This window comes from Cheilinus undulatus, linkage group 13 (assembly GCF_018320785.1).
Source record: "Cheilinus undulatus linkage group 13, ASM1832078v1, whole genome shotgun sequence".
Taxonomy (NCBI): domain Eukaryota; kingdom Metazoa; phylum Chordata; class Actinopteri; order Labriformes; family Labridae; genus Cheilinus; species Cheilinus undulatus.
In genome coordinates, this window is record NC_054877.1 from 3744895 (window position 1) to 3772128 (window position 27234).

The window sequence follows — 27234 nt, forward strand, 5'->3', positions numbered from 1 at the left end:
CCACTTAAAGCTCACTGAGCTTTAACTGTTGTCCATTTTGAGTGCACTTAGCAGGTAATTTGTCAAACTTGTCCACATAGAGGGCACTTCAGAGTACAGTTTCTAAAATTGTGTCTATTAAGGGGCACCAGAAAGGGCACTTTGACAAATTTTGTCCACTGAAAGAGCACCACAAAAGGGAAATAGTCAAGTTTAGCAAAGAGCACATAGACAAATTAAATCCACTAAATGGCACTTACCCAAATTTTGGTTTCTTAGAGGGCACTAAAGAGGCAATTCATCAGATTTTTGTCCACATAGAGGGCACTAAAATGCTTTTTTGTTTACTTTTCTATATTTTAGGGGCACAAATAAGTGGGGCTTTTCAAATTTTGTCCACTAGAGGGCACTAGTGATGATTTCGCTGACTAAAACTTTGACAAAAATGATAGCCAACTATCTTTTTTACATAAGGAAGACAAGCCAAGTTTCCAGTAGACATCAAAATCAGTGATAAAGCTTCTCTGCCTCTCAGCTGTGGAAAGAAGAGAGCCCTAGGTTTTACTGTATTTTTGACAAATTTTGTTCACTTAAGGGCATCAAATTGGGTACTTTGGCAATTTTTGTCCAACCAGAATACCCCAAAGTGGGCACTTGTTGTTGTTTATCTACCAGGGCGGCATACAAGAAGCACTTCTGCATTGATTTTTCAAACATTAGGGCACCTGGGGGGCCAATGTCCCCCCCTGCCCCTCTCTGTCCTTCAGCAGTTTTCTAAGTATTTTCATAATTCTGGGCCCAAATTGGCCCAAAAATCATCCCAGTGTTATTCTAAAAGTTCTCTATCTGGTATTTCATCATCTCTGAAAGTCAATCCATAAAGTCAGACTGTTACCGACTCTGCAGACGGCCACATCATTTCAGCAGCTGCATCGTTGTGTGACTTTGCTCATTTGTGACTGCAGGGAGCAGTAGTGCAGGAAATCAGAGGAAACATGTCCAAACAAACAAACAGAGAATCTCTCCTGTCACGTGTGAGCGGTGAAGGAGCTGAACGCTGGCGGGGGATCTCTCTGTGTCGGTCTGTGGATTATCTTCAGAGCAGGGTACCAACGGTGCCAGCATGAAAACAAACCTGTCACTGACGGAGCGTTTAGTCACGATACCTCAGCAGAAAGAAGGAAAACTCACACAGACAGACAGCAGTGGGCCAGATATTCACCTTCACCTGTGTAGTTCTTTATTTAAGGCATGGGCAGAATCAGCCAGATAGAAACAGCCGATCTGCCCAGGAAAACTACAAAGTATTGTTAGAGGTTCAGGTGATTTGTATACTATTGGTTCATTTAAAAGCCAAAACTATAAAAGCACAAGTTTTGCTACCACTGTTTAGATTCAGTTACAATCACAGTATGCAAAGATATTATTTATGTAAGAGAAAAAGGGCGTTTTAAAATAAGATCATCTAAAGACTTCTGCAAGCACCACTGAATTTCTTCCAGTTGTAAATGAGGAACATTTAATTGTTTCTCAACTCAATTGCTCCAAATTTACCTCAAATAGAAATATATTATGGGCTATTATGGGCTGTGAGTCCTGCATGTCTCCCATCTCATCTCAGTACAAAAACCAAAGCATTTGGACAACTATCAACGCTCCATCTTGACTCAATTTGTAAAGTCTCAGCACACAAATCAGGAGCTTTTGCTGAGCATCACAAAAGCTTCAGTCATACAGTATGAGATGAAATTCCTCCAGGACTTCTGTACAGCCATATATTATATTCCCAGTCTAAAGCAGATTCCAGGAAAATCCAGACACCTTCAGCTAAATTTGACAGGGATCAACGGGATCAGGGATCATCTCCATAACTATTAGGGAAAACTTCTGCATAACTAACATGGTCAATATCATTTGGCATTTTTAACAAGAACCTCTTTAAGGTCCAGCAAATTAGTGCTAGTATTCTCACAACTAGAGAAATGGGAATCTCCTGAGAGCAGTGAATGTATCTTAAGAGATTATAGTGTAAAGATATCAGTGTCTGGAAGGTCAAGTCACTGGTGAATCAGTATTCCTGGCTACCATCACACCATGAAGACAAAAAGAAAAAAACACTCCAAGCAACTGGGAGAAAGGGTTATTGAAAAGTAGAAGCCGGGATGGATACAGAAATATTTCTAAGGCACTGAACATCCCACAGAGTTCATGAAGAAATTAAGGAATATGGCGCAGGCCGTCCTCACAAACTGAGTGGGCGTGCAAGAAGGAGACTAGTGAGAGAGGCCACCAAGACACCTTCGACTACTCTGAAGGAGTTCCAAGCTTTGAGACTCTGCAGACAACAACTGTTGGCCGGGTACTTCACCAGTCAAAGCTTTATGGGAGAGTGTCAAAGAGAAAACTCAGATTAAATCTGGACTAGAGTTCACCAAAAGGCATGCTGGAGACTCCAAGGTCAAGAGGAAGAAAGTTCTTTGGTCTGATGACACCAAAATTGAGCTTTTTGACCATCAGACAAGATGCCAAACATTCACATCACCACAAACACACTATCCCTACTGTGGAGCACGGTGGCGGCAGCATCATGCTGTGGGGATGCTTCTCAGCAGTTGGCCCTGGATGGCTTTTAAAGATAAAGGGTAAAATGAATATGGAAAAATATAGGAAAATCCTGGAGGACAATCTGAATCAGTCTCTGGCTTTGGAGAAGATTTATTTTGCAGCAAGAAAATGGATAAAAGAGTAACACATCCAAGAGGGGAATACTTCTTATAGTCTCTGTAACCTCGTCAAACACTTGATAGGCTTTCACAGTGCTTTTTTAACTTCTTAATGCCTTGCTCTTAAGGAGTCTGCATTTGACAAAGATTGTTGAAAATGCACTGAAGTGTTCCACTTACCCGTCTTGTGGTGGTGATGATGGTGGTGGTGGTGGCGTGAGTGGTGGTGATGGTGGTGGGCGGAGATATGGACGTGTTGAGCCAGGACGTCGGCCAGCCTTCCTCCGGCTGCCCCGCTCCCTCCGCTACGTGTGGAGGAGGAGGATGAGGAGGCGGTGGAGGAGGTTGTGGTGGTGGTGGAGGAGGTCCCGTGGATGGCTCTGCTGATCCAGTGCTCCATGCTGATGCTCCCCTCACGGCTGGACGTCCCGCCGCCACCTCCGTCCTCTTCGTCACACTCTCCTCCCCCGTCTTCATCGCCGTCGCCCTGACCTTCGCCCTCTGAGCCTGAAGAGGTATCTGAGGAGGAGAACAGATCCTTGATGAATAAAAATAATGTGTAGTTTTATTTTGATGACAGCTTTTATATGGGAAATGCAGCTCAAAGTGGCAAACATAAAAACAGGCAGAATGCACATTAAACATCATGAAACTGAGGGAATGATGAATAAAAAATGGGATTAAAATGAAGTTTGGCTTCCACTGAAATCCACCTCACTGTGGACAGAGACTCAGTTTCTATTAAAGTCCCAGTCTGCCGTCTGTAGCCTGAAAAGGTTTCAGCTCCCATCTGTTTAGAGTCGCCGCAGGGGGAAACACTTAAACTCACAAAAACACTTTCAAATGTGTGTGCGTTTGAGTCTGTGTGTTTTCTGGGTGTGTTTGCGTGCTCATGCTTTGCATGTGATTTCCATAATGCCCCGTGGCATTGTGGGAGAGATGGTGGTGATATGAATAACAACAGAAGCTGACCCAGTTCACACAGGTGCTTTTGTGTGTTTTAAAGTGTGCACATGGGTGTGTATTTTCCTCACAGGGTGATGAGGGCAGACGGGTGATAAAGGAGCCACTGATGAGGAGAGAACGACCAGAACCAAAACAAGAAGGAACATTACCTCAAATAGACCACATGGGTTTAAAACAGCACTCCTAGTCCTTCTGAAAAGTTCATTTTCCTCAAGTAAAATTATGAGCTCTGTATGCTCCAGAACTTTCTGAGTTACAAAAGGTACAAAAAAGAAGCTAAAACAGATCATCACCATAAATAGACCTGCAGTAACATAAGAGGATGATCTGTTCCTCTGCAGATCTAATCATTCTAAACTATCACAGAATCAAAACCCTGGTTCAAGATCGAGAAGCATATAGCGTTAAGTTCAGGAAGGCCATGGAGTCAAGTGCACCTGTGTAACTGAGATCAGCTGGCCCACACAGAGCACTTCCAAGCACAGCATTGGCTAATCACAGTCATGCTGCCATATTTAAACTGCTCTAGCCTGGCAACTCTTTGCTGCTCCCTCTCCCTCTCCTCCACCCCAGCTCCTCCTTTATCCTGCTCTGACTCCATCAGCGTCATTCTGTTGTTGATCTCCCTGCCTCAGACTTTCCTTGTAGGCACAGGAAAGGCAGGAATGTATGCTGCTCCTGCTTGATGCTTTCCACGTAGGCTTGTTGAAGGGCAGGGGGATCCCAGAACAGCCACACCACCAAATATAAACTTAGCACAAAAAGTAAGGAAATTTGGGTTTGGTGCATTATTTCTTCATTATAACAATGCTTCTAGGCAATAAATCTTATACTGTCAGAAAGCCTGTTTATTACCCTTTTAAATGGTGCCACATTTGTAAGGAACATGTATTTGTGGGATGAGCAGCAGAGCTGAGTATGAGGGTTGCGCCCATGAAAAATTTGCCAAATCTTCTCTGCCGATGCCAAACAGCTTATTCTGCCATGTCTCCAGTCTCCCTTGCATGCAGCAGTGTTGCCCCAACCGATAAATGCATGACCTTGCCTGTCGGATCTGTTCCAAAGGGTGATTTTGCGTAACCAATTTTTCTGCCTCCTTCTGCACACTTGTGTATGTTCACAGTCTGGTACAGCAGGGGGGCGGTATGCATGTATTTGGTTCGCCCAACCAGCTACATGCAGTTTTGTCAACCACATAAGTCATCGACTGGACAAAAATTATTTCTGTTTCATGCAGGCAATGGGGTCAATCCTGCAGGGGTTTTTTTAGGATGCCAACAATGACCCTCATCCTACTTATACCTTTTTCCAACTCCTACCATGCAACTCAGAGGATGAAATAGGCCCGTGCAATGTGGAGACAGTGGTTTTTGCTGCCTTTACAACTCTGTAAGGTAAGCCATACCAGAGCAATCACTGACTACATTCTAATGATTTCCACATTGCATTAAGAAAAGTGTGGTCAAACTACTAAATCTCTCAAAGAAGATTCATTATATACCAATGTCAAAGAGCAGTGACAACTATCTGTCCTGGATCAGGGTACGAATTACTGTCACATCTATGTTCTGTGTACCATGCCTGACACTAACTCTCCAAGCAGACTAGGTCCAGTGTCGTATTCTGGTACGTTTGCATTCACACTGACCAAATGAAGCCAGACTTCAGGCTGAAATGTCCCTGGATTCAGCCACTAATGTGAAAGCACCCTTAAGTGCAACTCAAGCCCTAAGCTGCTGGAGACAAGAGATCACAAGATCACAGGAGAACTGCAAGCTCACACAGGGATTGTAAGATCACACAATAACAACCAAGCCCAATCTGAGAGTAGCATGTAGGCAACAGATCGCTTTGCCTGATACTTCATATATGATTCCATTATATTTTTGCTTGTACCACAGGTGAGCATATTAGGAAGTTCCATCAAACATTTTTCTACATTGCTTTGCATTCCCAGCTGTCATTGGGCGAGAGGTGAGGTGCCCTCTGGACTGGTTGCCAGTCTCACAGGGTTGACATGGCCAATTCATAGCAACCAATTTACCTAACAAGCATGTTTTTGATGGGAGGAGGAAGCCTGAGTACCCAGACAGAACTCGTGCATGCTCAGGGAGAACACGCAAACTCTGCACAGAAAGGCCCTGACTGGGAAGCGAACGAACCTTCTCTCTGTGAGGCAGCAGCGCTAACCCCTTAGTGCCACGCAGCCCAAAGTAGGAAGTTAAAAGTTTTCCAGTAAGGAAGCAAGGTATCAAATAAAACCCTGTGGTTTTCCACCTTTAAGGTTAATTTGTCTTTGTTGCCCTTGTGTTGACCAACCATTGAACTTTGGCTTGTGCCATGCTTGTGGTGCTATGTTGAAAAACTGATGAGATTTATTCAGGAGTCCACGCATTATGTTGTACTTTGCTATTCCCCAGATATTTCAGATATTTGTGTCAGTCTGCTCTGAGTAAATTGACTTGTTTTTTCAGCAAAATAGACTCAGCACCTGTCTCATAGAGCAGAGCAGAGTGGCGATTCTGGCGTGTGCCAGGGACGAACCAGAGGGCGCACTCTAGGAGTGCAAAGATTGACTAGAAAGGGTGTGCTTTGAATTCAGATGACTCTGCTGAGTATGTGGAATTTGAGGGTTCACGTACAGGAATTTTCTGATGCAAAAACTGTGGCGAACATATTTTCAAATGGAACTCTGCTAACCCTTGCCAAGCTTCTGCATACTATCCTGCAAGGCACCTTTCTCAGTACCTATTGTTTTCATTTGATGCTATTTATGCTAGTTTAAGTCATGAGAAACATGACTTACACAACATTTGTTCAACCAAAGTGATAAATTAGGAGGACAGCCCTAGACCTAAAGGGTTAACAGTCCTCTCCTTCCTCAGATGATAAACATGGTTTAACAGATGTGTGAATGTTAGAAGTTAATTTTGTACAAAACATGGTGGCAAGGCATCAGTAAGTTAAAGTCAGAAGATGTTGGCCATGGATTACACCTGACAATGACACTTTTAAATGTCATGGGATTGCGCCTGGTCCTGACTACCATGATGCTTTGCTGACATGCCTGATTGGTGAATTTAAGCCTCGTTATCATCGGTACCCAGAGGAGACAACCAGAGGCAAAACACAAACATGTTGATGAAAATAAAACGCTGCCAGGCAACTCGAGGATCTCATGAAATAAACAAACACAACAGAGGCAGCTCCGCATCAATCTGAAAATATTTAACGATGAAATTAAGAAAATGCAGCTGCTGCAGAGACCAGAACCCTCCTTCTTTTTTACTCATCATCTCTGCACGATACGACCTGCTGCTCAGCAACACGCGACTCTGCTGTCCTCAAATGAACCTGGCTGGCAGACAGGCAGTCGAGTGTGTGTGTTTGAGAGTGTGCTAGTGTCTGCTCTTACACTCCCTCAGGATGTGTGTTTTCAAAGCTGTCTGATGGATTCTGAGCGCTCCTATGTGTCACATGTAAGCGTGTGACTCTTAGAGGCTTGTTTACATTGAAGAACGACAAAAACAAACACACTAATCATCTGCATGTATGCATACAGTATGTCTGCGCATGCAATAGTTCTCTGTGTCATATCTTCACAAACATGCTGCATATGTAGAAAACGTGTTTATATATTCATGAAGGATTTATGTCGGTGTTTGTTGATTGTTGCGTGCACCAAGATAATCGTGTGACATATTTATGAGCGCCTGCAAATTCTAACCAGACTGAACATAAGCAGTGAAGGAAGCCAAGCAGTGACTGAGGGAAAAGGTGAACATCTAGGTCTGTTTGTGCTTCAGCTCCACAGTCCCAACATTAGAGACTTATACTATGTGGACAAAAGTATTCAGCCGTCTGACCACTACACCAACAGGGACCTTTAGCAGCTCTGACAGCCTCCACTCTTCTTGGAAGGATTTCCACAAGATTTTGCAGGACCTCATCCTGAGGTCAGGGCTCTGTGGGGGCCAGTCAAGTTCTTCCACAGCAAACCCATCAAACCATGTCTTTAAAGTCCTTGCTTTGTTCACTGGCACGGTCATGTTGGAATAGAAAAGAGCCTCCTCCAAACTGTTGCCACATTGTTGGAAGCATAGCAATGTCCAAAATTTCTTGGTATGCTGAAGCATTATAACCTTGCAAAGCAGATGGATTCGCTTGTTTCTGTGTTTCTCACCGGCAAATCCATCTTGTTAAGTTCCCATCTGAACCGTTTGGGCCCGGTTAGAAACTGACAGGACCAATCAGCGACAAGGGGCATTACTTTCGGGCGCTGCAGAGTTGTGATGTAAGCAAGCAGCGACAAGAGCCTGGTGCAAGTATGGAGGAAGAGATTAGCGTGATTCATGCTCGTTAAAAGAAAAACAAAGAACTTCATTAGTGATGGGTCGTTTGTGAAAGAGTTGGTTCAAAGAGCTGACTATTTAACTTGAGCAATAAGAGCCGGATGCCGTTTGAGAGCCGTTTTATATTTTTTATAACTGTTTTTATTATTTTCATATAGATTGTGTGTGTCTGTGTTATTTGATTAATTAGTAGGGATGATCTTTTATCCTCTACCACAGGCACACCATGCATTAACGACTCATGTTTGATGGTGTAACACAGAGGTGTCAAACTCAGTCATAGCAGGGGCCGGATTCTGGATTCAGGTCTAACCTGAGGGCCTAACAGGGTCACCTTTTAAACCATAAAGGCAAACATACTAGGAAGAAAGTCAAAATCATGAGTTCAAAAGGTCACAATTTGTAATCATGAAATTAAAAGTCTAAATATAATTCAGATTTTTAAACTGTGAGTCTAAAAGGTCAAACTGTGGGATTATGACGTCATAGTTTGGAGTTGAAAATATGAGATAAATACAAAATCATGAGTTAAAAAGGTCAAAATATGAGCTAAAAAATATCAGAATTATGAATTTTAAAGCTCAAACTATTATGAGAAATGAAAATTATGGGTTGAAATGCTCAAAGTATGAGATAAAAAAATCAAAATCCTAAGTTTGAGTCCTGCAATTTGAGAATATGAAATTTAAACAAAAATCAGTTATCTTTCCCACATTCCTGACTTCTTATCTAAACATTTTTACTCCTTACTTTTTCAGATTTTATGACTTAACAAGGATATCTTAAATCATCACAGATAAGTTCACATTTTTATACTTGAGGAAATCTGCAGACCTCAGATTGATGGGACAGTTAGAACAGAAATATCAGATCCTCCTGTGGGCTGGACTAAAGTGTTCCAAGGGCCGGATTTGGCCCCCGGGCCTTGAGTTTGACACCCCTGGTGTAACATTAATGTTTTATGTCAAGTGGGTCATACATCCCAGCCAGTGAGCAAATATCATCTGACCCACAAGGTGCTTTAGGGGGACAGCAGATTGTGAAAATAATTACATGATATTTTTTATCAATTTTAAAAATTGAGCACAGTTTGGTAAAATACCTGCCCAGATATCAATCTTTGGTTATAACATTGCTAAAATGGTACCTAAATGAAGAGCCATTTAGGAGCCATTTAGGAGCCAAAAGAGCCGGTTCTTTCTGCTGAGCCAAGCAAAATGAGCCGGATCACTGAAAAGAGCTGAATTCACATCACTAAATGATGTCAGGTGTTTTGTTGCTCTGATTGGCCCGTTAAGATGTGACAGACAGAACGTTCATCCAATCACCCTCTGAGTTTGTTTTTTTCAAAGGCTCTGCCCTTTCCCAAACACCGTCTATGGGAGGTTTACCAGATGGATGTGTGGGACAAATCCATCTGGCGTGTCAGGTTAAAAGCATTGAGGTTGGCCTTCACTCTAAATAAGGGGTCTAGTCCAAACCCCGAAAAACAGCTCCATACCATTATCCCTCCTGCACCAAACTCCACAGTTAGAACAAGATCTCTAGATTCCCTGCAGTTGCATGTGGAGTTACGATGTTAATAAACTGTTGGACTATTTCACAAAGTGTAGAAACATCATTGATCGTGACTGAGTCTTTTAGGAGTGTTACTTTTAAACCCAATCATGGTACTATCTCTTGTTATCATTTAACCTACTTACCTGTTAAAGTTCCAGTTCCAAGAGTTTTTGAGCACTACACATCTTTCCAGGTCTTTTTTCTTGTCCCTGTCCCAACTTTTTTGGAGCATGTTGCACATTTTTGAATGTGTATATTTCTAAAAATAACTATTTAATTAATCATTTTGAACCTTAAATATTGTTTCTTTGTACCATTTTCAGTTATTCACATCTTACATGTCCCAACTTTTTGGGATCTGGGGTTTTTGCAAAACCTAGTAGCCAACTAAAACAGCTGTGGTACATTTTTAAGGTAAAACTTGGTTGTTAATTTGAGCACATCCCTCTTCACCTCTGTTTTTTTTAGAGTAAAGACAGAGTCAGGACATCACCTGTGGACACAGAGGCAGCATGTGGAGGACGAGCAGCAGGACGGAGGGATCATTAAACAGAATAACTGGGACGATGGTGAAATTAATGATTTGCGTGTTTCCACAAATAAAAACTTGACATTTGACAACATCCAGGGGTTCATTAGAAATCCTCCAATTTGTCAAACATGATGAAGGAGCAGAGTTTGCACAGTCTGCTTTGAGCCAATAAAAGCTCTCATATTTAATCTGCTGTCCTCTCTGTGTGTAAATCACGGCTCGTTTAGTGGAGCTCTGTAGAGCTCGACCCTGCAGCCAGAGAAATAATGGCCTCGTTAACACCCTCATTAAACCACACCAGCCCCATAAAGACATGGACGACCGCCACTGCCACCCACCCCTGACGGATCCCACGGTGGGAATCAGCAGTGTGAGGTGTCTACTGACCAGTCTGAGAAAGCCAATGTCTATGTGCTGGATTCAAATTAACTAAATATTCATTAGAAGCAGCAGGTTTGAATCTAAGGCAGCAATAAAACCTGCAACTGTGTGGTAATAACAGCTGTTTCAGACTGGGTGCACGTTTGCTGTGTGACGGCGTTGGTGCGTGTCAGCTCTGGCTTGCACTGTCACAACTCTCATACCAGGCACATGTGTGCCGTGTGGTGTCACGGGCCTTTATTTCTTCAACATTTACCTTAAGAAATCTCCCGACAACTCACTTCGGCTGCATCCAAGCTAATGCTGGTTGGAAGCAGAACAAAAACATCATCTCAGCCACAAAAACTTACCTGGTGGTGTGTAGGCATCCATGGAGGTCTGGACTACCAGGGACCGTCTCTTTGAAGGCATCGGCACCGCCATCTTCCGCTCTTTGTGCTTGGCCAGGGCCGCCTGGACTGCCTCTGTGTGCACATCTGGAGACACAAGAAGAGAAAATTTCAACCTGATGGGTTAGACTTTCTTTTACAGTTGTACCAGTAGAGAAAATCAAACTAACTCTTTTAAGCTAGAGACTGAAAAAAAATCATCACTGCGTGAATAACAGGAGTATATATATCACAGTGCAACCGCCCTTAGAACACCAATTCCAGAAAAAGTTGATGCACCCTTTAACATGTGTGTAAAAACAGAGTGCAATGATTCTGAAATTTTCTAAACCCATATTTGATTCACAATAAAACTTACCAGATGTTGAAACTGAGACATTCTACCATTTTATAAAAATATTAGCTCACTCAGAATTTAACTGCGGCATCACATCTCCAAAACATAGGTACAGGGCCGTGTTCACCATTGTGTAGCATCTTCTCTTAACAGCAGTCTAAACATCTGGGAAGCGACGAGTCTAGCTGTTGGAATTTTCAGTGTCCCATTCTAGTCTGATGTATGATTCTAGATGCTCAAAAGTCCTTGGATTTGTCCTTTTCTGATGCTCCAGATGTTTTCTATTGGTAAAGGTCTGGACTAGATGGATTTGTTTTCACACATCCATCTGGTAAACCTCTCTCTACTTCTCAGCATTGATGGTTCCTTTGCAGATGTGAAAGCTGCCCACACCATCGGCACTAATGCAACCCCATACCATCAGAGATGCAGGCTTTAGACCTGAGCCAAGAGAACAAGCTGGATGCTCCCTCTCCTCTTTAGTCCACAGGACAAAACAACCATAGTTTCCAAAAAGAATTTCAAATGTTGATCCAACTGACCACAGAACAGTTTTCCATTTAGCCTCAGTCCATTTCAAACGAGCTTGGGCCCAGAGAAGACCGTATTTCTGGGTCACACCCACATATGGCTTCTTCTTTGCATGACACAGCTTTATCCTGTATTTGTGGAAGGCACAGCCAACTGTGTTGACAGACTATGATTTCTGGAAGAGTTCCTGAGTCCATGCAGTGATTTCAAGCTCAGATTCATGCCTGTTTTGGGGCACAGATGACCTAGTGGTTGGGTTGCACCCCATGTCCAGGTGGTGGCTCTTTCTCCACTCATCAACCCCATCTCTCTTATCCCAGAATGATTCCTGTTTTTTATGCAGCGTTGCATCCAAAATCAACCTTCAGGCTTGTTCCTTGCACACAGAGATTTCTCCAGATTCTCAGACTGTCTTGATGAAATTAAAGACTGTAGATGCTGGGATATCAAAATCATCACTACTTTACATTGAGGGACATCTTAATAGTGTTAATTTTGGCAGCTATTTTTAATTCTAGTCTAGTTTTAGTCTTTAAATGAAATGCATTTTAGTTTTTGTCCCATTTTAGTCATTCTACCCTTTTTAGTTTTAGTCTAGTTTAAGTTGACGAAAACTCAAAACATTTTAGTCTAGTTTTAGTCCATAAAAAGTCCTCACATTTCAGTCTTTACTCTCAGTCCAAGCATTCATTTTCTTACCTAAATCTGGTACCAAATCATGGTAGTGTGTTCTCTGCACTCTGCCAAACCTGGGGTCCCTGCTTTCTGCAGCTGAGAGGTGGAACAGCTATAGATGCATTGTTTTTACAGATTTACCCACAGTGGAGAAATATCATGAATTTTGAAAACTACATTACATTTTAGTTTAGTTTTAGCCATCTTGACAAAAATTTAACTTAGTTTTTGTCAGTTTTAGTCATCACAGATCTATTTTTGTCGGTCTTAGTCTAGTTTTTTTCATGGAAAAATGAACATTTTTAGTCATAGTTTTGGTCGACAAACTTAACACTGCATCTTACTGAAACTGTTCCACAATTTTTACACAGTTTTTAAAGAACAGTGAATCTCTGCCTCTCTAAAATGCTCCTTTTACACCCTTTCATGTTACTGACCTGTTGCCAACTAACCTCATTAGGTGAAAAGTGCTCCTCTAGCTGTTTTTCATTACAGCCACTTACTTTTCTAGCCTTTTGTTGCCCTGTCCCTACTTTTTTGAGATGTGTTTCTGCCAGCAAATTCAGAAAGAGCCAATAATTGTCATGAAATGGTAAAATGTCTCTCTTTCAGCATCTGATTTGTTGTTTATGATCTATTGTGGATAAAATATGGGTTCATGAGATTAGAAAATTCTGTTTTCATTTACACAGTGCCCTAACTTTTTTGGAATTGAGGTTGCAGATGGCTCCTTACTAAAAAGAGGACCTGGGAACTTCTGCCTTCACTGTTGAAAAGTGTACCACTTAAGCAGCAGTAATGAGTGTGGTCCAGCGTAAACACTGTGAGACGGGGCTGAATAATAGAAGAGTGGTCCTGCTAAAGCAGCTCGAGGGTCAGAGCAGAGACCCATCAGCTGTGTTTGTGCTGCACTGTTCCTGCTACAATGAGGACCGTGTTCTCATTTATTCACATTCACTTTACGTACACAAACAGCCCCAGCCTGACAGCAGCTCCCATGAGGCCCTGTGGTTTCAGACTGGATTAGGTTAAGGGAGTGTCAGCGAAGACATTGCTTAAACGAGTGTTTCTAAGCATGAGATAAAGCGCTGCGATACAGCACACACAGCTGGGTTTGTTTGAATGGTGTCCATCGCTGGCAGCAGACAAACACTGAGCTGCTAACGACACCGGCTGTCGGCCCCGTAATGACATAAGTAAGACATTTGTCAGAATGAATGGACCTCACAGATGTACGTTTGTTTGCTGTTTGTGCGAGCTTATGTAGGGGGAACGGGGGTAATTTAAATCTCAAGTGCACGTTTATTGTCTCACGGTTGACTGAGGGTGTCTGCAGCGTGTGAAACTGAGTCTGTGTGGGTGTTTAAGGTGCTAACACAGCTTTTCTTTTTCAATTTAATGGGTTAAAAGGTTTTTACAGGATTTATTTTCTGTCAGATTAAAGTCAAACAAAATCAAACAGCATGAGGGAGGGGAAGAAGAAAGTCTGGAGCTGATCCAGGAACTCAGACCTTGAAAAAGAAGAGCTTATTTCTCTTATTAGTCCGCTGCAGATCTTTAGAGCTGACCTTTTAGTCACTAAAGGAAATTACAGCAGATTAATTTTGAATGAGATGCCACAGAAAGAATTTACTGCAGTTAAAACCCTCTCTTAATCCTGTTTTAATCTCCACTGGACACACACAGAGCAAAATGAATAATGCAAGTTTTAAGAACTGTGACAGATAAACCTCGTCTTTTAGAGGTTTTATTAGACGCCTCTATTAAACTCTCACACTTGGCTCCAATTTTTAGGACCAGAGAATCAAGAATCAATCAGACCGATCCCTCTGTAGTCTCATTTTTGCCAACAGCAGACATCTTAAGGACTAAATTCCCACAGATATAAAGAAACCGTTAATACCTGATCGGTAGCGTTCGTCTCTGGAGCCAGAAGACCGCCGCCGGTGGTAGCGCGAGGACGAGGATGGGGTGACTGGAGTTCTCCTCTCCTGGCCCATGGACGGATCCATTCCTGGAAGAAAACCAAAGCAAAGCGGCTCAGAATTTCAAACACCATGAAAAGACTCCTGATCGGAAATCCATCAGCATTGTATCAAACCAGGGGCAAAGAAGAAGCCTTGTAGGATATTTCTTTCTTTCTGTGTAGACTAACAACAGGCACTATCTCTCTTAAGCAGCTGATCTGCTAAATCATGGCTTCTTCACCGAGCTAAGCATGGTTCAGCTAAGGTTAGCAGGTATCTCATCTCACCATGGCTTCTTTTCTGCCTCTCCCTCTCTGGCTCCCTTCTGCTTAGTGTGCTAAAAGTTTTGTTATCCCTCAGCCTGCTTTTCTGATAATGCTACACGTGTTAAACATGGTTTATTTCTGGCTTTGGAGGTGGGGGTTCCTACATTGTAGACATACGCTCTGAACCACTGATGAGCTGTAGTTACAGCTATTAGGTAACTGTAGCCATTGTAGGCCAACCTACTGCTGCTTCAAATAATGCACGATTATATCAGAACAAGCATCTGTATTATTTCTGTATTTGCAGATGTTCTCTCTGTGCAGCACATGCTCTGTTATAAAAGTTTGTTAAACTGCATTATCCATAAAAACTAAAAGAATTCAATCCAAAAGTTGATTATCAGCATCAGCAGATATGAAAAATGTCTGCTTATTATTTACGACTGATGTATTAGCTTAAAATATCAACTGTAAATATAGGACAATATCTGCTGTAAATACTGGCCTATATCAGCTGTAAATTGGCCTATATTGAGAGTAAATATATGCCTGTATTGGCTGTAAACAGTCCTATATTGGATGTAAATATATATACCTATATCAGCTGTGAAAATAGGCCTCTATTGGCTGTAAAAAAAGTCCAATATGATCTGTAAATATAGTCCTATATTGGCTTAAAAAATTGGCCCATTTTGGCATTAAAATGGCCCAAATTGTCTGTAAATATAGGTCTCTATTGGTTGTAAATAACACCAATATTGGCTGTAAATATCGGCCTATTTCAGATGTTAATATATTCAAATATCGTCTGTGAGTATAGGCCCATATTTGCTGTGTATAAAGGCCAGTACAAGCTATAAGGATGGGCCTACATACTGATCTGTAAATACTGGTCTAAAATGGCTGTAAATATTGGCCTGTAGCAGCTATAAAAGTATTCTTATATCGGCTGTATATATTGGCCTATATATGCTGTAAATATATGCCAATATCACTCATAAATATAGGCCTAGATCAGCTATAAATATAACCCAAACCAACTGCAAATATAGGCCTATATCTCCTGTAAATATAGGCCATTATCTGCTGTAAATATAGGCCATTATCAGCTGTAAATATAGACCTATATCAGCTGTAAATATAGGCCTATATCACCTGTATCTATTGGCCTATCATCTGTTAATATAAGAATATATCTGCTGTAAATACAGGCCTATATCTGCTGTAAATATAGACCTATATCTGCTGTAAATATAGGCCATTATCTGCTGTAAATATAGGCATATATCTGCTGTAAATATAGGCCTATATCACCTGTATCTATTGGCTTATGATCTGTTAATAAAGGGATAAATCTGCTGTAAATACAGGACTATATCAGCTGTAAATATAGACCTATATCTGCTGTAAATATAGGCATATATCTGCTGTAAATATAGACCTATATCAGCTGTAAATATAGGCCTATATCTGCTGTAAATATAGGCCTATATCTGCTGTAAATATAGGCCTATATCAGCTGTAAATATAGACCTATATCAGCTGTAAATATAGGCCTATATCTGCTGTAAATATAGACCTATATCAGCTGTAAATATAGACCTATATCAGCTGTAAATATAGACCTATATCAGCTGTAAATATAGACCTATATCTGCTGTAAATATAGACCTATATCAGCTGTAAATATAGACCTATATCAGCTGTAAATATAGACCTATATCTGCTGTAAATATAGGCCTATATCAGCTGTAAATATAGACCTATATCAGCTGTAAATATAGGCCTATATCTGCTGTAAATATAGACCTATATCAGCTGTAAATATAGGCCTATATCTGCTGTAAATATAGACCTATATCAGCTGTAAATATAGGCCATTATCTGCTGTTAATATAGGCCACTATCTGCTGTAAATATAGACCATTATTTGCTGTAAATATAGGCCAATATCTGCTGTAAATATAGGCCATTATCAGCTGTAAATATAGGCCTATATCTGCTGTAAATATAGGCCTATATCACCTGTATCTATTGGCCTATCATCTGTTAATATAAGAATATATCTGCTGTAAATACAGGACTATATCAGCTGTAAATATAGGCCTATATCAGCTGTAAATATAGACCTATATCAGCTGTAAATATATAGACCTATATCTGCTGTAAATATAGGCCATTATCTGCTGTAAATATAGACCTATATCAGCTGTAAATATAGACCTATATCAGCTGTAAATATAGGCCATTGTCTGCTGTTAATATAGGCCACTATCTGCTGTAAATATATAGACCTATATCTGCTGTAAATATAGACCAATATCTGCTGTAATATAGGCCATTATCAGCTGTAAATATAGGCCTATATCTGCTGTAAATGTAGGCCTATATCTACTGTATCTATTGGCCTATCATCTGTTAATATAAGAATATATCTGCTGTAAATAAAGGACTATATTAGCTGTAAATATAGGCCTTTATCTGCTGTAAGTATAGGCCATTATCTGCTGTAAATATATGACATTAAGTGCTGTAAATATAGGCCTATATCAGTCCTAAGTATTTGCCTGTATCAGCTGTAAATATAGGCCTATATCAGCCCTAAGTATTTGCCTATATTAGCTGTAAATACAGGCCTATATCAGCACTAATTATTTGCCTATATCAGCTGTAAATATAGGCCTATATCAGCCCTTAGTATTTGCCTGTATCAGCTGTAAATATAGGCCTATATCAGCCCTAAGTATTTGCCTATATTAGCTGTAAATACAGGCCTATATCAGCACTAATTATTTGCCTATATCAGCTGTAAATATAGGCCTATATCAGCCCTAAGTATTTGCCTATATTAGCTGTAAATACAGGCCTATATCAGCACTAATTATTTGCCTATATCAGCTGTAAATATAGGCCTATATCAGCCCTTAGTATTTGCCTGTATCAGCTGTAAATATAGGCCTATATCAGCACTAATTATTTGCCTATATCAGCTGTAAATATAGGCCTATATCAGCCCTTAGTATTTGCCTGTATCAGCTGTAAATATAGGCCTATATCAGCCCTTAGTATTTGCCTGTATCAGCTGTAAATACAGGCCATTATCCGCTGTAAATATAGGCCTATATCAGCCCTTAGTATTTGCCTGTATCAGCTGTAAATACAGGCCATTATCTGCTGTAAATATAGGCCTATATCAGCTGTAAATACAGGCCATTATCTGCTGTAAATATAGGCCTATATCAGCTGTAAATACAGGCCATTATCTGCTGTAAATACAGGCCTATATCATTATTTGCAACTAAATCTTAATAGTTAATGATGTGATATCTCATAATCACATGAATATTCTTTGTCTTTGTGAAAGCTGGCTGTCTCAGGATGCCTGACTCACACAATCTTACAGGGTTTTTAGACTCTGATGGAAACACAACAGTGGACCACAGGAACCATTAAGCTCCTTCATGAGAAGTCCTACTATTAAAGGTTCCTGGTACTTTTGGTCCAAAAACACATATTTTTCAAAGATGTCAGCACAAAGTTACAACACATTATATGACACAGTCATCAAAAGCATTTCACACAGATCAGTGGCATCAGGTTGAAAGGTACTTCCTCTGATCTCTTTACCACCATATATCACTTGCAAATTCTCATTTACATCTTTTCAAAGTCAGGAAATGAAGCAGCTCACCACGAAGGTTTACATATGTACACAGAGTTGATGGGTTTTTAGGTTAAGCTACAACAATGAAGTAACTCTGACACATGCATCAATGAAAAACTTAATTTTTCTTCAGTCAACCCAGAAACACAGTCCTTATGAGTTACAGGAACTGAGGCTGATGCACGCACTTGTATGCCTGCAACAATACGCTCACTCTCAGAGAAAATAACCTCCCAACACACCAATCAATAAGTCTGATAATAACAACCATCCCCGTTACTGACAGCTAGGACCGCTGCAGAGCCGCTGATCTATGAGCATCCATCCCAACCTCACACTTCCCTCCTCGTCTGTCTTCATTAGAGCTCTCAGCGCGCCTCACAACATCACTGCTGCTCAGGAGAAAGCTAAAAGTTGATTAGCCGACCATATAACGACCCAACGCCAGCCAGCACAGGACCAAATGACAGGTCTGGGAAATACCTCGCTCTGCTGTTTCCTCTGGGAGTCTGGACTGATGGATGCCCCCCTCCTGACTCATTCTACTTCCTCTTAAAAAAGTCTTCTTGGAGTGACCTTTATTTGACCTTTGTTGGTACTTAATCTTTGTTTCTCTACTTATTAGTCAGTCAGTTATAGAAGAAACTTTAAATTAGGCTGAGTCTGGATTTTTCAAACAGCTCTGGTCCTAATCACATCCATGCAAAGACTCATGACACTTCATTGATGTTAATCAATCAAACAGATGATGGATTAATTAGATCATTATGTCTTTGAGACTGGTTTCAAAGATGATCCCTCCCTGTTGGTCATTACTGTGGTTTGAACTGAACTATCTCAGATGTTGTGGTTTGGATTTTGGTGATATTTGGCTCAGATACCTGTGGTTCCCAGAGGATAAACCCCAAAGAATTTGGTGATCCTTTGACTTTTCCTTTAGCCCCAACAGACGGTTAAATGTTTTCACTCATTCTGTGAAATATCCCAGCCTCCACTGCATATGAGGGTGCAAAATTTGGTGCAGAGATTCATGGTTCTCAGAAGACTTCTATCCAAAATATTTTACTAATGCACCGCCCAGAGAATGAACCGTACAGATTTCATGATCCCTTTACTTTAACCCTCCAGATGGTCTATTATTCCATGCATCCTTGGCGATATCTCACCAAGTTCTATATCAATTTGTCAGGGCTTTAGCAAATATTTTGATGCAATACCAATGAAACCGGAGCTGAAAATATACCTCCTGATAGCTGATGATAGAACAACTGATCAGCCTTCACTGGGACACTTTTGTGCATTTTCAACCATCCTGTGCTGCTGCTGGGCAGCAGAAAACCTAAGAGTGTTATGAGCTACCTCCTGTGCATTGCTATGTGCTGAGGAAAGGACTGTGGGACGATAGGTTAGGAGAGAAACACACAGCTTCCAGCTCAAGCTTCCTCTGCTGGACAGCATCCATGCACAGGTTTACTACCGTGGATGCAATCATTGTTAGGAGGCTTCTGTGGCAATCTATGATGAAGATTTTCAACCATGTCAATTTGCTTTTGCTGCCACCGTAAGATGAGCCATGCCACATGAGCCATGCCAGCAAGTTTGGACTAAATGTGCTGGAAGCTTAATTGCCACTTGTCTTGGACAAACTCCCAGTATCTACATGCAGCAAACCCAACACTGGGTGCACAGTCAGTCTCTCCCATGACATCCAGCACTCCTTCTGAAAGCTGAACAACTTTCTGGAAAACCACCTGCAAGGATGGAGCTGACTATCCTGGATACTGCTCAGGACTGGTCAACATCTGTCCTCCAGTGATAACAACAACTAACCTCAGGCAGGAAATCATCTTTAGTCAACCTTGCAAAAGTCTTGGAGCATCCTGGAGGTAACTCTGCTATGATGAAGCATGAGTGTAAAGGCTGAAATATCTAGATCTAGGAACAGGTGAAAAACAACACAACTGGGGGACCAAGGTCCTCCTTGTAGAGGTTGGCTGTGGGGGGGTTTATAGCCACCTCAAAGTCTAAGCTCCTGAAGAGGAAAAGAGTTCCTGGGGGGTACGTCGACAAGCAGTCAGGTCATTGTCAGAGACTGCTAAACAAAGAAGCAACTGGATCTGGATAAAAAGAAAGGATCCCAACTGGGCTGCAGATTGACCAGTGAGAGGGGTGAAAGACGGGGGGAGAGGTTCTGGGACTCTAGGTGTCACTGTTGGGCCCTCTAGAGGTGGCGTGGGACTATCAGCAAAACACCAGTGAAGGAGGGTGCCCACCTGATGATCCCATAGAGGCAAGTAGTTCCTTCTCCACTCAAGTTTTCAGAGAGTGAGACATTGAAACATCAAGATCGAAGTGAGGAATGGAGGGCCACAGGTCGGACTCAAACATAGACTGCCCGTTGTGAGGTCTAGGGCCTGAGGTATACTTGCTGTACACTACTTTTGCATGAATGCATGAGCTGCCACACTCCCGCTGCTTTGTTTTGACATGTTGGCTGTGCACAAGCTCAAAAATAAACCCCACACAGACATGAATGCAGTACGCACATGTATAGTAAATGAATGCATGACACAGCTGGATGCATACAGTGAAACAGGAAGTATATCTCCAGCTTTTAGCCTCTATCCATACAGTATATGAGGTGTGAGATTTGACCACTAGGCCAAATGGTACCTTAATACACTTGCTTTAAATTAAGTTTTTATCATGCATGATGGATGCCTTGTGTGCCCAGCGTCTCTGAAAAGTAAATGCTAAGCTTTACGGTGCAGTCTGCACATGAAAGGTAGAGGCAGTGAAGAAGCAGACTGCAATCCAGAGTTTGCACGGTGTTGTTCGGAGCACTAATGGCACTGCCAGAAGTTAGAGTATTGTAACTTTGACTGATACTGAAAGGAAAGCATGTCTGATCTCATAATATCAAAGTGCTCTGAGGGTAAACTGCTGTATCTAGAATGTGAAACCATGTAAATCTGGTTCACTGGGGGAAATCCACCGCTTTGAAGGCTTTAATCAAACTGTATCAGTCTGAATGTGTAGCAAGCTCTGTGGATTAATGGGCCTGAGAGCCGGGGGGAAATACAACACAGGGAGGGAGACTGAGTTAATGCTGAGTGTTTGTGTTTCAGAGAAAGGGAGGATTGTGTTGCTAGGGCTGAAAACGAGCCGAAAGGGGGTTTGTAAGTGTGTCTGATGAGAGCAGAGACTGACTGGGAATGAGCGGTGGAAGTTAAAAACAGCGTGTCACCCAGTTCCCCAAAAGCAGAGTAGGGACTTCCCCTTCACCCCCTGCTGGGCCTGGATGTGAATACCAAACATTTTCTCCATCCCACAGCCCCCATTCCTTCCCATAATGCATTTCCTGACATCTATCCCTCTGAGGAGACGCTCTCATAGACACACATTATGTTCCAGTAATAGCTTTGGCAGTGCCCGAGTGTCTGCTGGTCTCTGGTGTCGCTCAGGTCTCATCCTCAGCAGTCACTCTAGCGAGCTCTTCCTGGACTTTAACATCGTGGTTGGACTCAGTAACATCCTGATGTTTTAGATTAACTAATAAAACAGTGACAGTAGCTAAATGAAGGGAATCAGGATCAAAAATGTAACTCCTGGGGGGAAAGCAAACTCTGCAGTTTCATGGATAACTGACCTCTGACCCTTATGAGTGCTATGGTAGATTTGGGTGTTGGTTGCAAAACTGGATTTGAGGCTTGTCTTTTTACATTGTCTGGGATGGTATATGACTATTTTCAATCATAGTGAGTATTTTCTAAAAAATGTTATGCATTCATTGAGGTGCTAGCTGCAGCTGGAGGCTTTTTGTATTTGGGTATCCATCTGTGCATCTGCAAGTCTGAGACCAAGAAACCCACAAAAACCTCTTCTCTGCACAAGACAAGCAGTTAGTGTGGCTCTCTGCTCTGGTTTTAATAAGAACAGGAACAGTGGTCCAGTTTGGAGTAAACTGCAGCGATCCAACAGTGACATCCAAGCTAACAGCTAACGCCCGACAATAACGGACAAGCCCTACACAATGATCGGAAAGCCATGCCGAAACAGACCGGGAGTAGAGCAAGAACATTTTTTTTCTTTCATGGAAAGCTTTCTGTGTTGCTCTCTGCACTTGCCTTGATAAAGGAATGCTGTCTATTTCTGACAAGTGCCGCTATGGCCAATTTTGAGCAAATCACTCCACTAGCAGCCACAGTATACAAGCATTCACACAAGTAAACCTTTCCCCCTTAACTATCACACACTTTAGCTAGGCCTGGGCCATATGGCCTAAAAATCTAATCCTCAATTTAAGATTTTAAATGATTTTTTTTATCCTTGTTTAAAAAACACACACAAATAACCAAAAAAGTAAAAGCTTGTTTTTCTTTTATTGTATGAATTAACTGTAACAAATACCAACTGAATTTTCCTCTTGGGTAAGAGCAAGCTGTAATTTGGTCTCAAAAATGCAACTTTTTACTGCAAGGAGAGTTTACATCAACACAGATTGCTGCAATTATTTGCAGAAACCTGTAATGGTAAACATAAATCATGTCTGAGCATAACATGAAAAAAATTTTGTTTTGTTTTGTTTTTTTAATTATTTCTGCATGTCCAATATTGTGTACTGCTCCTATAGTTCTAGGTTTCTTTTTTGTAAAGCTGAGGTGAGTCAAGCTGCAACTGACTTCACCTTATTTCCCATTTGGGGCATTCACAATAAAAGCCCTTAATAAATATCAACAGCTACAGACTTTTATTGTGAAGGAAGTGTTGGAAGTAGCGTTTTTATCGTTGTTCAACTAAGCCTCAGGACAAAGGGACCAAACTCAGGATTTGCACTGGTAGCCGTGCTGTTGTGTGTGCGTCTCCGTGGTAAAGAAGGGGGAGTGCGTAAACTACGGGAGCCCCAGGGGGAGAGAAAGAGGAGCGCTCAGGAATATTGGAAAATCTAGATTTTTATTTTTTAATTTGTCATAAACTAAATTTGAATTAATCGATAAAACTGATGTATATCATAGGGCCTAACTCATGCTGAAGCAGGCTGGCAGAAGATTGAAAACAGCTTTCCCAACATGTAAAGCTTCTAGGGTTGTTTTTATTCTTTATTTCATACAGAAACATGGTCCAGTTCTAGTAAAATGGACACAATGCTAAAGCTATATCTGAGTATTTAGAACAGTGGAGGCAGCCATTAGAGGGCTAAACCCCACCCACAGCACAACTCTGTATGTATGGCTCTAGTTACCACAGTGGAGGCAGCCATTATCGACGGCTTTCAGTACAAGCAAACCAAACCCTGTATGCTATGACTCTGACAGTAAGATCACTCAGTCAGTCAGACACAGACAGAGCCATCTGTAGCCATCTGACCTCAGCGGTTAGCCAAAAACAGAGGAAGTATGACTATAATGATTGGTCCTGATGATTAACCACAACCACAGTATGCAATTTGCAAAAAGATGCAAGAAAACATCAGCATGAGGCTCTGTAATCCACGCATCTATTAAGGTGCACCCAAGTTTGGTGAGCCAGCAATGGGAGCAGGTTTTTTGACAGGAAGCTAAAGACACTGGGACATTTACAACTGTAAATGAGAGACCGTTTTGAGTGCAAATTAGTGGAATTTAGTGAAATAAAGTCATTTTTACCTGGTGTTTGAGGGAAGAAGGATCCAATCAGCTTGGACCGCTTCTTTTCATAGCCCTTCTGTGTGATGTCACCTGCAAAGAAACAGACAAAACAGAAATTAACTTGACAAATTCTTCTAATACTACATGTTTTATTAAAGCAGACAGGAAATAAAGCAACGCCACTGATGCAAATGCACATCAGCAGGATTTATCCAACCACACAGCACTCTGTTCAAGCTGTAGAATGTATGAAACATGGACGTAGTCTCAGTGAGGTCACCCACTGGTGCCTGGAAAGGCATTTTGACGCCTTATGACTGTGGTCACCATATTGGAAATGCTGGCTTAAACTGACTTTCAACTGAAGCAGAAACAGGTTTCAACAGATGAGGCAAGCCTTAATCTTCCTGACGACAACTAAAACAAACCATCAGTGCTAAAATTAGAGCTAATTATGAATTGCTCTTAGCGCTAATATGATGAGATAAATGACTTTATAATGGGGATTCCTAAGACAAAAGCTGCATTAGAATACTGCTAACTTTAATGTTTCCTAAAGCTGGAGAATCCTTGGCTAGAGACTCTGGCGTATTTTCTTTGTGGCTAAAACTTGAACATTCTCCAGCTGATAAAACAGGACGATGACATCGTCTGCACTAAAGCATTTCTGCCCTTTAGAAATCTGCTGTCGGAGATGTTCAAACAAACTGCAGACAGAGAAAGCTGTTTGACTTTTCACATTATGCTAACTCATTCTCTCCACTCAACCAGGACCAGATGGTGCCCTCTGTGTGCGTGCATACAACTGGGACTTAAAGCACTGCTGATGCACTTGATTCACCTTTCACGGTGCAACCAAGCGCCTCCAAACATGCTGACCAATCTCCCCGAGTGAAGCGATAAATCAGGCTCACACCTAACGTACCATCAGCAGATTTCCACGCAGCACTAAACACATCTGAATCCTGTTTGAAAAAGATTCCTGGCTGTGTTTTGACCTTGGGGGAATCCCAGACCGCTGAAGTTTGGCACAGTTACAAAGAAAAGTTCTACAAAAGAGTTTTTTTGGAGACTCACAGTGAGGCGGCCTTTCCTAAAGGATGCTGAGGCACATTTTGAAACCTGAAATTCTTCAGAGGACAAACAAAACCCTCAAACAACCAGGCTCGAAGTGTTTACCTGCATGTTTTCACTTCATAAACAGAGAAATTTAATATGAGCTGCCATCACAATGCATTCCAGACACAGTAAATAAAGGAAAAGATATCCTGGAGTTCTGGACCCTTTTTTACTATCCATATAACTTTTAAACATCCTTCTTCATCGTTCTGTTCCCAGGTATAATACTTCAGTCAGTTACAGTAACGTTCGCTGATTAGATCTTTCAATCCAGAGGTAAGCAGCACCATTTAACAGACTGTCACCAGATAATCTAACACCTAGCTGAGCCCCTTTATCATAAAAAAACGACATGCTTTTAATTGAATGTACTAACAACAGAGTAAACTTTGTAGGGTAACAGACCAGGTTATGATGTGCTGATCATGAACGAGTCTGTGCTATGAAATGGCTCTCTAATGTGAGCCACTTTAGCTAGCTCCCATTGAAGTGCCAGTTTCCTTTCCTCCATCCTTTGTCATTAGTGAACCCACATTAGAAAAGCCAAACTGGTACCAAATGAAGGGAGCCAAACAACTAGGTCTTCTTAGCTGGATGGACACTGGTGGAGGAAACACTAGTAAGATCAGAGTTTCATGAGTTAAACCATGACAAGACCTCTGAACCATTTTGTGGAAATGGACCATACATGAGCAATGTTCATCAGGGTCTAGACGGAGACTTTTAAATCTGTGTTTTCTGCTCCTTCTCTGAGAGTTTTTCTTATTTTTGACTGAATATTTCACTACTGCACAAACCTAGCTTAAGAATTAAGAATGTTTTTATTTTCCCACTTGAAAAGCCTGGCAGAGTCGTAACCAGCTCAAAACAGGGCCTTTTTGTAGAGTTTCTCTATGCAGAAATCACTACTTGCCCCCCAAGGGGAGTTCTCTATTGCTGCCTGACATCATCTGCATAGAACCTATATGAAGTTAAGCAGAAAGCTGAGGAGAGATGCATCATGGGAATTGGAGCTTTAGGTGAATAGCAGGCTTTGCAGGGAGCTAAATGTACGTCTGTTCATCTTAAGCAAGCTTCAATTTCCTACGTCAATGACAGCAGTCTGGATGAAGTTTGAATAGCTGTGACCCCACCAGCTAGTGCTAGTGCACCAGTGCATTAACATTTCACCAAAATCAACATCCATGAACAGCCATGCAACTGACTGAAACATAAACATAAACATTAAACATAACATAAACATTAAAATGCCGCTAATGCACCATGGGAGAATAAAATACTGCAATCTTTGCAAAAGTCTAGCTATGATGGTACAGATAAGGACACAGCAAAATGAAGAGAGAGTGAGATGTTAGTGCATCTTCAGCTGCAGTCATACCACCGGCCATCCATCAGTTACTCATGCCACTTGTCCTGTTCAGGGTTGCAGGGGGCAGAAGTCGAACTCAGCAAAGCCATTTTCAAATTATCAGAGATTCAGTGGCTCTCTGGGAGTGAGCCGGCTGGACTAATAGTCCAACTGGGCCCTGAGTGGGGTCTGCCACCACATGGATGGGGGTCTGTGGGCCACTGCTGGCCGCTCTATGCCTCACCCATGAGACATAACCCACCCTTGGTCCATTCTTGGCTCAGAATTATGTAAAAAGTTTTAATAAAAATTAAAAGAACTTCGTTCAATGTGAAACATGTGTGTGGTGGTGTGTGAATGCGTATGTGCATGTATGTATGGATACGTGTGTGTATGCGTGTGTATGTATGTAAGTATACATGTACACGTATACATAATTAATATTATCAAGACTTATTTTTATTCATTATTTAATTTACTATTACTTTATGTCCACTATCATTGATATAATGTTTGTTAGTTTTGTATTATTATTCCTGATTTAATTAGCAGTCTATTAACCCTTTTTGTTATTGTTGCCATAGAAGGACGACTGTAATTTCTTTATAGCCATTCCCTTTCCTCTCAACCTACAAAATTGTATAATATGTAATGTATAAGCCAGGACACCCTACCACACCACAAATTATTCAACACCAATGCCATAATAATGTCTGTTCTTGTTTTAATTCATTCATTTTTTAATGTTTTTTTGTTTGTTTGTTTGTTTGTTTGTATATTTGTTGTGTTGGTCTGATTGATTTTTGGTTTTCTGTTTT

General features: G+C 41.3%; 1 protein-coding gene across 5 annotated transcripts in view; it reads right to left on the reverse strand.

Moving 5' to 3' along the window:
• dip2ca (disco-interacting protein 2 homolog Ca) overlaps positions 1-27234 on the reverse strand; it is a 287916-nt gene that overhangs the window by 123946 nt on the left and 136736 nt on the right. For all 5 annotated transcript variants that reach the window (XM_041803007.1, XM_041803005.1, XM_041803006.1 and 2 more), the window contains exons 2-5: positions 23968-24039; positions 14329-14439; positions 10844-10969; positions 2883-3221 (exon numbers count right to left, since the gene is read on the reverse strand). In XM_041803007.1, coding sequence (XP_041658941.1) covers positions 2883-3221; positions 10844-10969; positions 14329-14439; positions 23968-24039 — 648 coding nt within the window. The remainder of the gene's footprint in view (positions 1-2882; positions 3222-10843; positions 10970-14328; positions 14440-23967; positions 24040-27234) is intronic.